Source organism: Neophocaena asiaeorientalis, unplaced genomic scaffold (assembly GCF_003031525.2).
Source record: "Neophocaena asiaeorientalis asiaeorientalis breed wild unplaced genomic scaffold, Neophocaena_asiaeorientalis_V1.1 scaffold364, whole genome shotgun sequence".
NCBI lineage: Eukaryota > Metazoa > Chordata > Mammalia > Artiodactyla > Phocoenidae > Neophocaena > Neophocaena asiaeorientalis.
In genome coordinates, this window is record NW_020172457.1 from 714,115 (window position 1) to 729,607 (window position 15,493).

At 41.2% G+C, this 15,493-nt stretch overlaps 1 protein-coding gene across 1 annotated transcript; it reads right to left on the bottom strand.

The window, feature by feature from the left end:
* Positions 1–1,631: 1,631 nt before the first annotated feature.
* STMP1 (short transmembrane mitochondrial protein 1) lies at positions 1,632–12,081 on the bottom strand. The gene is made up of 3 exons (XM_024737991.1): positions 11,963–12,081; positions 4,472–4,525; positions 1,632–3,538 (listed from the first exon to the last, which is right to left on the bottom strand). The coding sequence occupies exons 1-3, from the start codon at positions 11,975–11,977 to the stop codon at positions 3,464–3,466; spliced, it is 144 nt and encodes a 47-aa protein (XP_024593759.1). The 5' UTR covers positions 11,978–12,081; the 3' UTR covers positions 1,632–3,463.
* Positions 12,082–15,493: the final 3,412 nt, after the last annotated feature.

Sequence of the window (15,493 nt, forward strand, 5' to 3'; positions counted from 1 at the left end):
TCTGCAGAAAAACAAACATCAGCATAGTACCTAGGGAGTGAACTGCCCAGTGGAAGTGAAAACATGATGCATGTTACATGCTCCATGAACCCGTTAAGTACAGACGACTGGAAAACCCACACATCCTAACTTTTCTCTAGAGTCACACAAATGAAAATTGAGTAAATGAGTTAGAAAGAAGAGGCTTCCCTGGTGGCGCAGTGGTTAAGAATCCACCTGCCAATGCAGGGGACACAGGTTCGAGCCCTAGTCCGGGAAGATTTCACATGCCATGGAGCAACTAAGCCCGTGTGCCATAACTACTGAGCCCATAAGCCACAACTACTGAGCCCGCGTGCCACAGCTACTGAAGCCTACGCGCCCACGTGCTCAACAAGAGTAGCCACTGCAATGAGAAGCCCACGCACCGCAACGAAGGGTAGCCCCCGCTCACCACAACTAGAAAAAGCCCGTGCAGCAGTGAAGACCCAATGCAGCCATAAATTTTTTTTTAAAGTTCACTATGAGTTAGAAAGAAGGAAATAAAATTGTCCCTTTAAATCAAAACTGCTTAACTGTATAAAACACTAAATCAGAAGAGACATCTAAAGACATCAACTGGTAACTTCAACTCATAAAATACAGTGCCTTTTAACAATTTTAAGTGAAGTTCTTTTGTTTTTTTCTCTCCCTTTGGTTTTTTTTTTTGTTTGGGAGGGTTACAGTTTAAGAATAAGCTTTCCAGTTCAATGTATTTTTTAGGTTCCCAACATAAACCCTGAAGTCTTATTTTTCACACATGAGTAACCTTCAGTAAAATTTTATGTAACACTCTTAAGGTCAGGTGTAGCAAAAAGTTTCCTTAAGTCACATCAGCAGTTGTTTTCAAACTTTTTTAAAAGAAAAAAAGGCATGTCTTGCAATGGTTCTTCCCATCCCTCCACTGCTTTGTAAGGCAAGGGCCTCTACAAAACACCCAGGAAATGTACCTTTCAGTGCCACAATCACAATAACCACACCCCTTAAAAGCCATGATGGTTCTGGGTTCCTCCAACAATATATCTCAGTGAAGATAATCCTGCCTGAGAACTCCGAGCTCCTTTTCACTCCTGCAAGAACCTAAAACTAGGAGAGGGGCTCTGAATGGTGACCAGGAAGTCAGCCTGCGTTCACTGTGTAGCAGTTTACACGGTGAAGGTGATTTGCTGGGTGGCTCCCACTGGCAGAAATGATCCTGTCATCGAGGTAAGTGTCACTCCTGAGGGAAGCTCCAAGTCCAAACGAGCTTTGTTTACAATATATAATTATAGAGACCTAATTTTCCAACGTCCAAGTGACCCTCAAAGAAGCCACTCTGGGAGAACACACGCACAAATAACAATGCTCCATGGCTGATAACAAGGGATGCCTCTTTGGAAACAGTTTTCCAAGCTTGTGGCATTTTGAATACCCTCAAGGATGGTAAACCTCTAGCCTTCGAGGATTTGGTCGTTCAAGATCAAACCTTGTAAGCCAGGTGGTATGATCAAGGTGCATACTATAGATTTTCATCAACAGAGAGAGTGACCATAGAATAATGACAAATTGTGCACAGTTCATAAACTGGCTCCAAAAGTGAGCGCAGAGAAAGTATTCCGACCAAAAGCAACGTATTTGGACTAATATCTACTATTTATTGGACAATTTGCAAAGCAATGTGCTACACATCACATACATTATTTCTACTGTTTCTCATGGAAGCCCTGTGAGGTAGGTATTGTATCCACATCTTACAGAGAACACAACAGTTTCAGAAAAACAAGCTGCTTGCCCCTGATCACATTGCAAGGGAGAAGCCAACCATAATATGATCCTAACCTGTCTCACGCACCAGTACAACCTGCAGGGACAAAACTTATCTCCATGTATGAAAGATCCATGTTTCCAAAGAGAAGCAGAATCACTTTATTTTATAATCACATTTAGTATCAGTGGCATCACTGTCTGAAAAAAACAGTCTCTAAACCATTCTTCCAGTTTACTAATTCTGCTAAAATGTCTTCAGAAATGGCATCATCAGTGAAGCTGCCCAACAAGCCCTCTGGAACCAAACACCCAGTGAAATGGGCCTTTATTTATATTTAGTGCAAAATACTCTTCCAGGACTTTAGCTTGGAGCTATCCCCCTGCAGAGATATGTATAATAACGTTAGGTTCAAGGTCATCACTGTAATAGCAACAGACAGGAAACAACCTAAATGTTCCTCAGGAGCAGATTAAATAAATTATGGTATATTCATTCAGTAGAACCTTATGTAGCCAAAAAAAGGAAAGAGTTTCTTTGTTCCTTACCTACTGATACGGAATGACCTCCACTGGGGAAAACACTGTATATAGTTTGTTATCATTTGTATAAAAACCCCCATGTACATGTGTTTGTTCAGGCACAAAATCTTTTGCAAAAGGATACAGGAAACTAGCGAGTGCCTGACTCCAGGGAGAAGAACTAGGAGCTGAGGGACAACACAGATCACTTTGTACTGACCCAGGGGAAAAGTTAGGTATTTAAACTTTTTCATCAATTAAAAAAAATTATGGACTGATTATACACTTGAAAAATTACAAGAGTAATTTACGGTTGCAGAAAGAAAAACACAAGAAGTCTTCTTATGAGAATCACTATAAAGTTATAATTTAAATATTTTTTAATGTAAAAAGGCATAAAATTTCCTTTATAGACAACTTCTCATTTATCTACCATGTAATGTCAAATGTGCCTGTAATCCCATAAAATAAGTATGATTCTTATGAGAGAACAGAGCCAGATCAAATGCATCATTAGGAAAAAACATGCATACTAGACTATGAATTCTACTGAGGACAAAGGCCATTACTTTAAATACTTTTCAATTCCCCAGTTCCTGACAGGGTTCTCAGAACAGAGTTTCTTGGTTAATGAATAGCAAATTGATTTACTGGTTAAATTAGCAACTATGGAGCTTCCTGACAACAACATAAAATTAGTGGATAACTCACCAGAAACTGGCTTCTAGATTTTCATTTTAATTACTATTTTGAAACAACATAATTTAGTACCAAAGGTTTAAACACCCAATATAATTTCTAGACTGTGAAACCAGCATTATTTATATCTCATCAGCTATACAAAACTCATCAATTTTTCTTTTGAAAACGGTAGTACAAACCCCAAAGAATAAGGGAGAGACTACTAATTAAAGGTCACGTTTACTAATCTAGCACCATAATTCCATTCTCAGGACCTCCCAAGTGGCTGGAAGGAGGAAGGGAAGAAGTGAGGATGTTGGAAAAGTAAGGGCTGTTCTTAACTTGTGGCCCCATTTGTGCTGTAAGGCAATGCAGGGTCTAGCAAAGAAGAAAACTGCTGAGGCTGGAGATGAAAACAAAAGCTTTTGGTTCAGATGGTAAAGGAGGCCCTCAAGAACAGTAGAATCAGTTTATCCAGGAGGCAGTGCTGGAGTCACCCTCATGAACTAGGGGGTTTCTTCTTGGCATCCACGTCCTTTTTAATTTCTTCAAGTTTTTTAGCCAGGTTTGGTATCTTTAAAGAGAAAAGAGATTATTATCATTTCTCATCTACCTAATCAATATTTTTTCATTTCTCTTCCTCTAAAGATAAATGGATTTTTTACTTTTCCTCTAAAAGAAACCTGCTCAACAGTGGTCTTTCTTGGCCTCATAACTGCCTAAGAAGGATACCAAAAGATGTAAGTTAAAGTAGGCTCCCTCCCCAAAAGCCAGAACCTGACTTCTACTTTTATATACCCACTCAGCCCCTCAATCTAGTGCCAAGTAAAAGTTGTACATATAAACAATAAATGTGACATAAATTAACAAGCACCTGCCTAGAAAACCACATGACTCAGGTGAAGGTTGACAAAGGGAATTCCCTTTATCACACTAAAAGCTTCACTATAAAACAAATCAAAAGTTAATATCATGTTTCCCTTCCATATCTCTTTAAAATAAGCATTACCTTTTAGGATCCCCATTCATGGGCATTTGTGTCACCTGATTTTCAACTTCCCCATCTGTAAAGTGAAGCTAATACAACTCCCTACTTCACAAAACACTGTTCTCCTTAAATGTGCTGCACTATATGAATCCACCTCCAAAGTACTCAGTCATCTCTACTACTGGGTAGGGTGCTGAAAAGATTATCCAATTTAAGTATCACTTGATTTTCCATAGAACTGTAAGAATCTAACAGTGTTACTCTATGCTAACAAACCCAGCTCATCAGGATCACCATGAGACCACCTAAACTGATGGGATTTTTGCACTCCTATGGTGACAGGTGCTTCTGTGAGTTCTGTTATTTTTTCAAACAGTGGAAAATCTTTCTACAAAATTCAGGACTTTTTCCTCAGACCTATGGACCTTGTTTGCTGGAAGGCATACCTTACTTCAGCAAACACAAGTCACTATGTATTAGCTACGTGAAATCAAGGAAGACGTGAATATGGTCACTTACGTCATAGTTCTGAGCCAGATACATTCCCACCACGTTGCCAAGAGTAAATCCAAGCTGTAAGGATAGAACAGGAAGAGTCACACTGGAGACGGAGCTCTGTGCTACCCGATACCACACCAGACTACATGGATAATATTCTCCTAAGGAGCGCAGGACAGTTATAAGACCCCGGCGTCCAGGCTAGGGCCGTGCATAGCATGAAATTCACATCTTTCTTCTATAAAATAAACTCAGAAATATCCTCCCAAAAGGTTAAAGAGTACACGAAAGAATATACAGTAGCACTAAACACATCGACCTTATAAATATTTGGCTGTAAGTTCTAGAAACTCAAGCCAAAATTCCAATTTTTGTTGTTAAAAGCCAGTTTATTTATTTTTATGGTTTTGAGATTTTTTATTTCTTGCTACATCAAGTAAAAAGTATTCAATTTTAAAAAGCATTCGGCTAAATCGTAGGATCTTAGAAAATGAAGGGACCTTCACAGTTCAATCTCTTCATATTTCAAGAGGCACCTGAGGCCTAGGACATGGCCATTCATAACAGGAGCACAGGACAACCTAAATTAGATTCACACTCAAACACTAAAATATACAGTGAGATAAAGCAGGAAGCTGACGTGCAACTGAGACAGCACATGGTTTAGCACTCTGCCCTGGATGGAGTCTAATGGGCAGGGCACTTAAGACCTGCAGAGAACACAGGTCCCCTAACCATCTCTTAATCAGTGACAAGAGAGACAGGCACGATTTTTAGAGAACTATAAGTGTTTATGCCACTGGGTGACTCTTCCTGAACAAAACCTGTTTCATGAAAATTTAAAGCACTCCCTTCACACCAAAAGAGTTTCAAAGTTCCTTAAGATTGGAGTCTCAATGATGATCTATAATTTCCTGGGTTTTTTTCCCCCAATAATAAAAAATCTCCAACTGAACGCCTAACTTCTAATGTTATAAATGTGAACTGGCATCTGATTTTTTTATCATTTTCTTTAATCAGTGTCACTCCTATTCAATACACAGCAGAGGTTAACAGAGAAAAACAAAGCGCAGCACTTAACACTAATGGTCATATGTGGTGTGGTCAAATCGTCTTCAAGTTGGAGAACAGAGAACAAGTTGGAGAACAGAGAACAAGTTGGAGAAATTCAGAACACAGCTGGATCCTTAATAAGTTTTAAGCTTACTAAGCTTTAAACACCAAAAGCATAATTTAAATAGGTTTGTTGTAAGTTAAGAAGCATAAAAGAGGCTATCAAGTCTAACCATAGACCATCTTCTGATCATTTGATTAATCAAACATATCTTGTGAATATTTTTACCAATGTGCACCAAGAAGCAAAATGATTTTTTTCACTCCTATGGGTTGAAACCAGGCAGTAAGAGGTTTTCCAAATCCAGAAAGAGTATTAAATTTGCTTAAAAGAAGAGGGGAAGGGCTTCCCTGGTGGCGCAGTGGTTGAGAGTCCGCCTGCCAATGCAGGGGACACGGGTTCGTGCCCCGGTCCAGGAAGATCCCACATGCCGCAGAGCGGCTGGGCCCATGAGCCGTGGCCACTGAGCCTGCGTGTCTGGAGTCTGTGCTCCGCAACAGGAGAGGCCACAACAGTGAGAGGCCCACGTACCGCAAAAAAAAAAAAAAAAAGAAGAGGGGAAAAAAATCATCTAAGAATGTTAGCTCTAACACCAAACAGAAAGAACAGAGGGTTGAAAAATTTCAAGAAAAATAAATTAGAGTTCTGGTTCTACCACTGTCTAGCTGTGTACTTTTAGGCATGACACTTAACCTCCTTGGCGCTTTGCTGATCTGAGTTTCCTGATTTCTAAAACATTATACTAACAATGCTCCTTCTAGCTCCAACATTCTAGGATTCTTGGTTCTTACCACGTGTGTCTCAAAATAAATATGGCATATCTAATGTGTCTTCATTTTGGCAATTCCACGAAGCATCAGGGCACATGAAAAAAATAGCAGTTATTTTAAAACACAAAACAAAAACCATGGGTCTCTAGACAAGTCATATCCAATTCCAGTTTCAGAATATTGCTAGGTCTACCAATGGGATATTGTAAAATTACATAAACAACATGAGAGAAATGGACACATGAAGAGAAATGTGAGGAAAATGCATGACACCAGAAAAGCATTTACATGTTGTTCATGGGATACTCAATAGACAAGTTTAGACAGGTAAAAAATTTTAATCTGAATAAATAAAGGATCTCAAAAAATAAAATCTAAATCTGAGGAACAGGGACTCATTAGTCTGAGAAGTTAGACTGGAACCAGAGTATAAAACGTCTCGAATGAGTCTGAAGCCTCTCTGCAGGCCAAGAATGCTTAACCTCCTCCAGGCCAAGACCTGGAAGCCTCCTCAGTGGTCCATCCGGATGGCTGGATGCTATCACCATGGTCTTCCTCCACATCACAGGGTCCCCCCATAGTACTCCCTGCAGACAAGACAGTGCAGAAGGAAGGGAAATGCCTTCTTCCCAAGCTCAACACTAAATACGTCACTATTATGTCCTCTCTGCCATCATTTTGAAACTTTAGGAATACGTAGCTTCTTCTCACAAACATATTGGGGACAATAAATGGTAAAACACCAGAAGTTTGGGGACTGAGGAGTGACATGAGCGAAGTAATGTAAAGGACAAACAGGTGAGAAGAAATCTGAAAAAAATCCTCCCACATACATCTGGCCTCCAAAGGTTTTGATTAAAGGATTACAGTCCCTTATATCCTGAAAATCAATTTCATATCCAGCCCTGTGAAAAGATTATAAAATGGTCTCTATCTTAAAGAATTTATATGATGTATAGACAGAAAAGCCACATATAAGTAAAATAGTTATATAACAAGAGAAAGCAGCACCCAGCACAGGATCTTGAATGTAATACATGCATGAAAAACCAGAACTGAGTCATGAATTAAGTATCAAAATGAGTGACACAGAAGTGATTCTTTTAAGAAACCATACCTGAAAGAGATGGGTGTACCTCAACTTGTTATTAAAGGCTCTAAAGATGCTGAGGAAGTGTTAAAATTTAAACTGGAAAGGGACGTGACTGTAGAGAATCAAGGTACAAGATAGGAATGACAATGTGATGACCTGAATAAAAGAAATAGGCCCAATTAGAAAAGTGGATTTGAAAAAAAAAAAAAAAGAAAAGTGGATTTGAACTAAAAACTGGAGAGAAATACTAGTACAGAGAGCTGGGCAGGGCTAGCTGGTGGACTTCAAAAAACAAGCAATGGAGTTTAGTTCATTTACAAAACGGTGGGGAGCCACTGACTGCTCTTTACCAGCAGCAACGTGATGAAAGCCCTGCTTTGTAAGCACTCACCTGACAGCTGTTCCCAAAAAAGGCCGAAAAAATACAGATTAGAGAAGGCACACGGGATAGCAAGCAAACACGAATGAATTGTTTTTCTTCTTTAAAATCAATGAAGATCAATGGAATAGAATAAAGGGTCCAGGAATAAACCCTTACATTTATGGTCATATGATTTTCAACAAGGGTGCTAAGACATCCAATGGGGAAAGAATGCTGGGACAACTGGATATCCACATGCAAAAGAATGAAGTTGGACCCCTACTTTACATCATAAACAAAACTTAACTCAAAATGGATCAAAGACCTAAATGTAAGACTTAAAACTGTAAATCTCTTAGGAGAAAACATACGAGTAAATCTTCATGATCTTGGGGTAGGCGATGGTTTCTTAGATATGACACCAAAAGCACAAGTAACAAAAGAAAAAAATAGATAAATTTGATTTTATCAGAATTTAAAACATTTGTGTTTCAAAGAATACCAACAAGAGGGCTTCCCTGGTGGTGCAGTGGTTGGGAGTCCGCCCGCCAATGCAGGGGACACAGGTTTGTGCCCCGGTCCAGGAAGATCCCACATGCCGCGGAGCGGCTAGGCCCGTGAGCCATGGCCGCTCAGCCTGTGCGTCCGGAGTCTGTGCTCCGCAACGGGAGAGGCCACAACAGTGAGAGGCCCATGTACCACAAAGAAAAAAAAAAGAATACCAACAAGAAAGTGAAGAGAACCCACAGAATGAAATAAATGTGTAAATCATATATCTGATAAGGGACTTGTACCCAGAATACATAAGGAATTCTTATGAGTGAATGATAAAAAGGCAACCCAATTTTAAAACAAGCAAAGGATTTGAATAGACACTTCTCCAAAGAAGATATACAAATAAACGGCCAACAAACACATGAAAACATCATTAGTCATTAAGGAAATGCAGATCAAAACCACAATGAGGTGTCTCATCGCACCCACTAGGGCAACTTAAATCCAAAAGATGTATAAGTGTTGGCAAGGATATGGAGAACCTTCATACATTGCTGGTGGGAATGTAAAATGATGTAGCCACTTTGGAAAAGTCTTGCAAATCCTCAAAAAGCTGTGCACAGAATTACCATCTGACGCAGCAATTCCACTTTAGGGTATATGACCAAGAAAACTGAAACATGTACCTACACAAAAACTACATGAATGTTCATAGCAAGATTATTCATAATAGCCAAAAGGTGGAAACAACCCAAATGCCCATCAACTGGTCAATGAATTAACAAAATGTGGCATATTCACACAATGTAATAATAATCAACCATAAAAAGGAATGAAGTCCTGATTCATGCTACAACATGGATAAACCTTGAAAACATTAAGCCAAGTGAGAGGCAGTCAGAAAAGACCACGTATTGTATGATTTAACTTAAAGGAAATGTCCAGAATAGGCAAATCCAGAGAGAAGACACAAAATCAATTAGTGGTTGTCCAGGGTTAGGTGTGAGAGGAATGAGAAATGAATGCTAATGGTATGGAGTTTCTTTGTGGGGGGCAATAAAATATTAGATATAAAAATTAGATAGTGGTGATGCTTGCACAACTCTGTGAACATACTGAAAAAACACTAAATCCTACTAAATCCACTAAATCCTTAAATGGGTGAATTGTATGATGTGTGAACTAACTGTATCTCAAAACTATTAAAAAAAAAAAACAGTAAGATTTGGGACCTCCAGGGCTTCCCTGGTGGCACAGTGGTTGAGAATCTGCCTGCCAATACAGGGGACACGGGTTCGAGCCTTGGTCTGGGAAGATCCCACATGCCGCGGAGCAACTAAGCCCGTGCACCACAGCTACTGAGCCTGTGCTCTAAAGCCTGCGAGCCACAACTACTGAGCCCATGTGCCACATCTACTAAGCCCACGTGCCACAACTACTGAAGTCCGCGTGCCTAGAGCCCATGCTCCGCAACGAGAAGCCACTGCAATGAGAAGCCCATGCACCACAACAAAGAGCAGCCCCCGCTCGCTGCAACTAGAGAAAGCCCACGCACAGCAACAAAGACCCAACACAGCCAAAAATAAAATTATAAATTTATTTTTAAAAAATGTCCATGTGTGTTACAATGTGTAAGAATACTGGAAAGCACTGAGGTGCAGTATCCAAAAGCCGAGGGAGGAGGGATTAAAGAGGTGATTAAGAGTACCAGGTGCTGCTGCTCTGAGAGATAAGAAAAGCAATACATTACCCCAGTAACAGTACAACAGGCAGTGTACACAAGCCACGAGCAGTGCCCATCATATCAGGTTTCCCTTTAAAAGCTTCAAAAGTTTCCTTACACCAAACTGGCTAAACCATGCTGCGATTAAGGATGCTACTGCAGTACAAGCAAGGGGAAAGACGCAGCAGGACCACAGGAGCAAGTTTCGATATAGGGATGATGGGCAAATATTTTAATCCAAGGAGAAATGAACAACATCTGAGTCCTTACTGTCATTGTTTCAAGTACTTTAATGTATTAACTCATTTTTAATCCTCACAATAAAACCATGAAGTAGGCTCCCATTTTCAGATGTGGAAACTGAAGCATAAAGAATTTAAATACCTTGCCCAAGTTCCCATTGCTTAAAAATGATAATTCAAAGGCAGGAGTCTGATTCTGGAATCTGACCTCTTAAGCACTAGGACATGATGGCTGGTCACAGGTTAAAAGCTCGAGGAGATCTCAGGGATCACCTACATCAACCCCATTGTTTTATAGATGAAATGGCTGAAAGCAAGGAGAAAGATTCGCCCAAGTTCAAATGAGCTGGTAAATCATTTGACAGAGTTAGAATCAAGGTAAAGTTATGCTATTACTTCTTTCAACAAATGCAATGAGGAGGTGGGAGAATATCCGTGTTACTTCTGAGCTAGGAATTTAATGAATGGCTTCGGTATCTCTCCTTAAATGCCGAGAATTCTGAATTTGCATATCAGTCACATCCATATTCATACACAGCAAAAGTTTATTTCAAAACCAAATAAAGTCACTCTGCAAAGGTACTTAGAAAGTTAAGTGTAAATGAATCCATGTGCTTCCTCCCAGTTATCAATGAGCTACGGCTGTACCAGAGACTCAATTACATCATCTCACACTTCGGGGCTGACATTGTTTTTAACCTGAGTGTTTCCTACAACCATATGGCAGTAATTATTTCTATTGACTCCTAAGCTAATACCCAGTTAGGACACTGGAGAAACTTCCAGAAGCAGAGGTGTAGCCATGTCTTGTTTAGGCAGTTTATGTCAAGGATACTCTCTTTCCGGCCTAGAGATTGAAAAATTAATTACCATCTCAAAAAGGACAGAGGGGCACTTTTTCTTCTTTAAACTCTTTCATAAAGAACGTAACATTTGGGAAAGTATCTCATCCCAAGAGCACTCAATTTCCATCGGTCACCTGGAAGGTATTTGAATACCTGCCTCTTACCAGAATCAGAATTTAAACATCCAGTTTTGAAGGCGCGAAAACCCGGAAGAAAGACTTTCACCTGGAAGTTTGGCAAGTCCTCCTGAAACCTTCAACCAGGCAATCTTTGAAACACATGGGGCTTTGCCAGAAAACCCGCTTTTAACTGAAAGACCCATGAAAAATAATTTGTTTACTCATGGTAAGAGTCGTTTTACCCTAGAGTGAGCATTTTGGAAAAATTATTTGTACACCAGGGCCTGACTCAGGCCAGCAACCAGCCATCCTCCGTCTGGAAGCTATAAAAGGTCTGATGAGGGCTCCCCAGGCCTCTAATTCTGGCGGTTTACTCCTTTAGAGTTTATTCCTGGCCCTCCAACGTTTTCAAAGACGCCAACCAGCAGGGCTCTAAGTCGACGGGATATGTGTCTACGTCAGGGGGTGGCAGCGCAGAAAAAGTCATTAAGGACCCCGGGAGCCTTAACTCGAGGAATACACAAAGCACGCGGGCACGTCACAGAAGAGCTTTGAAAACGCACGCTCTGACCCCTCAAAAGTTTTAGGGACTTGAAGGGAGGCAGAAAAATGCCGGCCAAAGGATTTGGGTGAGGCAGAAACAAAACCCCGCAGCCCACCCCGCCAGGCGACTAGCAGGCGCGGGGGGCAGTGGGACCCGAGGGACCCACGCCCGGGGCTCCCAGCTCGCTCCTCGGCAGCTCCACTCACCAGGAACTGGAGCATAATGTCGGCAAGGAAAACTCGTAGGTCAGCTGCAGCTCCGTGGGCCGTCCGAGATTGCCTCCTCCGGCGCAACGGGAGGAGCCCGCGGCCGACTTCCGGTTCACGCCCCGCTCCGCCCCTTTGGCACCTTCCGCCTCGCCTCGCCTCAGCCGGAAGCGGCTCCTGGCGCCCCCTGCCGAAGCTCCTCGGGATCACCTCCTGAACTCACCGCCCGGCGCGAGCGGGCGGGGCCGGCTAGGAGCAAGTCCCAAGCCCCAAGCCGGGCTTGCATTAGCTTTGAACATTCAGATTCCAGGGCCCAGTCCTCAAATCCCGCTTCTGTAAAGCTGGGTCGGGGCCCAGGAATCTATATTATTAACCGGCATCACCACACTTACGATGCACAGCCAGTCTTAGAACTCCCTGGCCTAGAAGGATCACAGGAGGCGGTGGTTCCCATCCCCACGTGCAAAGCGAATCACCTGTGGAGCTTTTGCGATATACTCCACTGGGGGCCCACGCAGAGTTGTATTTTTCAAAAGCTCCACAGATAATGCTGTGTAACCTGCGTTGAGGATCTGTGATAGAGGTTAAGATGGAGGCCTTTGGAGTCTGGCACAGCTGGGTTCGATTCATGACTGCCGTGCACTTCCTGGGGCAGCCAGAAACGAGTTACTTAACCTCCCTGAAGTTTGCTTTTCTTCAGTGTAAATGGGGCTAGCACCAGCTCCCTTGCTGAATTGTAGGGGGATCAAATGAGACAAAGTAAGGGATCCATAAATGCTTGTCTTGTGTCAGGTGTGGACAGTGAGCTCTGGAAGACCTCTTCCTGGCCTCTCTGCACACAGAGCTGCCACCTCCTACTCCTGGTCTTCGAATCCCTCTACAACCTCCATCAACACACACACTTACAAAGTAAGACCACCGTCTTCTCTTTGCTCTCAGCCTTTTGAATTCACCCTTATCTGCTATATTAAGTAGAACTCTGGTTTCAAATAGTAAAAACAAAATCATATTAGCTTAAACCAAATGAAAGTGTATTATACAGTAGACAACAAGGAGGAATAGGAAAGCTATTAGGAATTAAGCAGCATTTTCTCTCCATTTCTGCCCTTCTCCATACATCTGTCTCATTGTTCTCTCTCTTTGCTTTATGTTTTTTTTCTGCTTTCCAGAATATGGCCACTGTTACTTAAATTTACTCATTAAATGGTCCATCCAATAGAAAGACTGGATCACTCTTTCATTACTATTTTCAGATACCTGGGAAAGGAATGATGATTGGTGTCAGTTGCTTTCCAATCAATTGTAACTAGAAGGGACAGGGTCTCTTTGAACTGAAGTGGCTGCCAAGAGGAAGGAGATGCTGGTAGATGGCTGTAACACACTCTACTTTCCAATATGTCTAGGTTAAAACTTGAGTCAGTCAAGTCTTGACCAGGGCTTCTCAAAATTAATGTGCATTCAGATAACCTGGGGATCTTGTTAAACTGCAGAATCTAATTCAACATATCTGACTTGGGTCCTGAGAGTCGGTATTTCTACTAAGCTCCTAAGAGATGCTGCTACTAGTGGTCTGTGAACCATGCTTTGAGTTACAAGACACCAGACTATAAGCTACATGAGGGTGAGGACTGTATTTGGTTCACAACTCCATTCCTAGTGCCCAGAAAGTGAACACAATATTTATTGAAATTCCTTGTATAAAACCTTGTCTCCTTACAGATAAAGCCTTAAATGAAGTCTGGCTTTTCCCCTAAGGCCTTTTCAAAGGCTCTCTCTCCATAACCCCAAATAACCACGAGGCATGGAAAAGGCAGGATTCTTTGACTACTTTCAGGTTATTACTTAAATGTTCTCATATTTTAAAAACCTCCTTTAAAATTCATGTCTTCCCTCTACCCCTTCACAGTGCCTTAACTTACTGACTTCCTTAGGCAGTCCCCCCATTCACTGAAGGTTTGGCATCTAACAGCCTTCCATTCAGTCGACTCCAAGCTATCATCATCATGGGTGACTTCAAAGGCCATGAACATTTGTATGTTCAAAGAATCCTTACCTCTAATGACTTTGATCCTCACACCACTTCAGCAATCCACCATCATGTTCATAACCCACACTTTGTCACCTCCTGGACCTGCTCCACCTGTGAAGCATTACATTTCAAAATCCTACCTTCTATCCTATCAACTCTTTGACCTTAGCCAGATGTCCAGTCTCTCAGCTGTTCCATATTCTCACAAGCTATGAGCTTCCTCCTGGCTTCACCCTTTTCTGTCTGGTCTAAACCCCCAAGAGATCAGAACTTCAATCAAGGACCATTAGCCTCAAATTTCATATCCATTGCCATTCTGTGATACTTGCATTTCAAAATTTTAATTCTTGATCAGTCTGCCTTTTTCAGTTCCATACCAGTGATTCTGAGCATCAAACACGTATAACATGGATCATTCAACAAATGATATTGATCTAATGAGGTTCACTGTTATTTTTCCACCTGGAAAGAATAATGTTGGGTTCCTACTTCACACTTTACACATAAATAAGTTACAATAAATAACAACCTAAACAAAACAAAGCAAAACAAAAAAAAATATTAATATCACTAAAAAGGGAGAAATTCTTTTATAATTTCCAAATTTGAAGGTTTTTCACATGACCCACATGGTACAAAACCCAGAAGCCATAAAAGACTGATAAAATCAACTACATACAAATAAAAAATTTTCTGTATGGCAGAAAGGAAGAAGGAAAAACATTATTTGTAAAATAAGTGACAAGGCCTAATTTTCTTTATGTAAAGAGCTCCCACAATTCATTGAGACCAACAATCCAAGAAAATGTGGTCAAAGGATATGAACAGCTCATAGAAAAGGAAATACAAATGGCTCAAACATATGGAAAGATACTCAGTGACATTCACACTAAGAGAAATGTAAATTACTACCATAATGAGGTGTCATTTTTCTCCTGATTAGCAAAAATCAAAAAGCTTGATTATACACTGTATTGGAAAAAGTAGGGAAACAGGCATAGCCATACAGTACTAATGGGGATACAAATTTTTGTTGTTGGTGGGTTTTTTTTGGCTGCATTGGGTCTTTGTTGCTGCATGTGAGCTTTGTCTAGTTGCGGCGAGCAGGGGCTACTCTTCGTTGCGGTGTGTGGGCTTCTCATTGCGGTGGCTTCTCTTGTTGCACAGCACAGGTTCTAGGCGCGTGGGCTTCAGTAGTTGTGGCTCGCAGGCTCCAGAGCACAGGCTCAGTAGTTGTGGTGCACGGGCTTAGCTGTCCCGCAGCATGTGGGATCTTCCAGGACCATGGCTCGAACCCGTGTCCCCTTCATTGTAGGCGGATTCTTAACCGCTGAAGTACCAGGGAAGTCCGGAAACAAACTGTTAAAAACTTCTGTGGAGGACAATTTGGCCAAAACTATCAGAAGTGTAAATGAGCATATCCTTTATCTCAGCAATCGCATGAACTTGTATATATTCAAAAACATTCATCATGGCAAAAAAAAAAAAAAAAAAAAAAATGT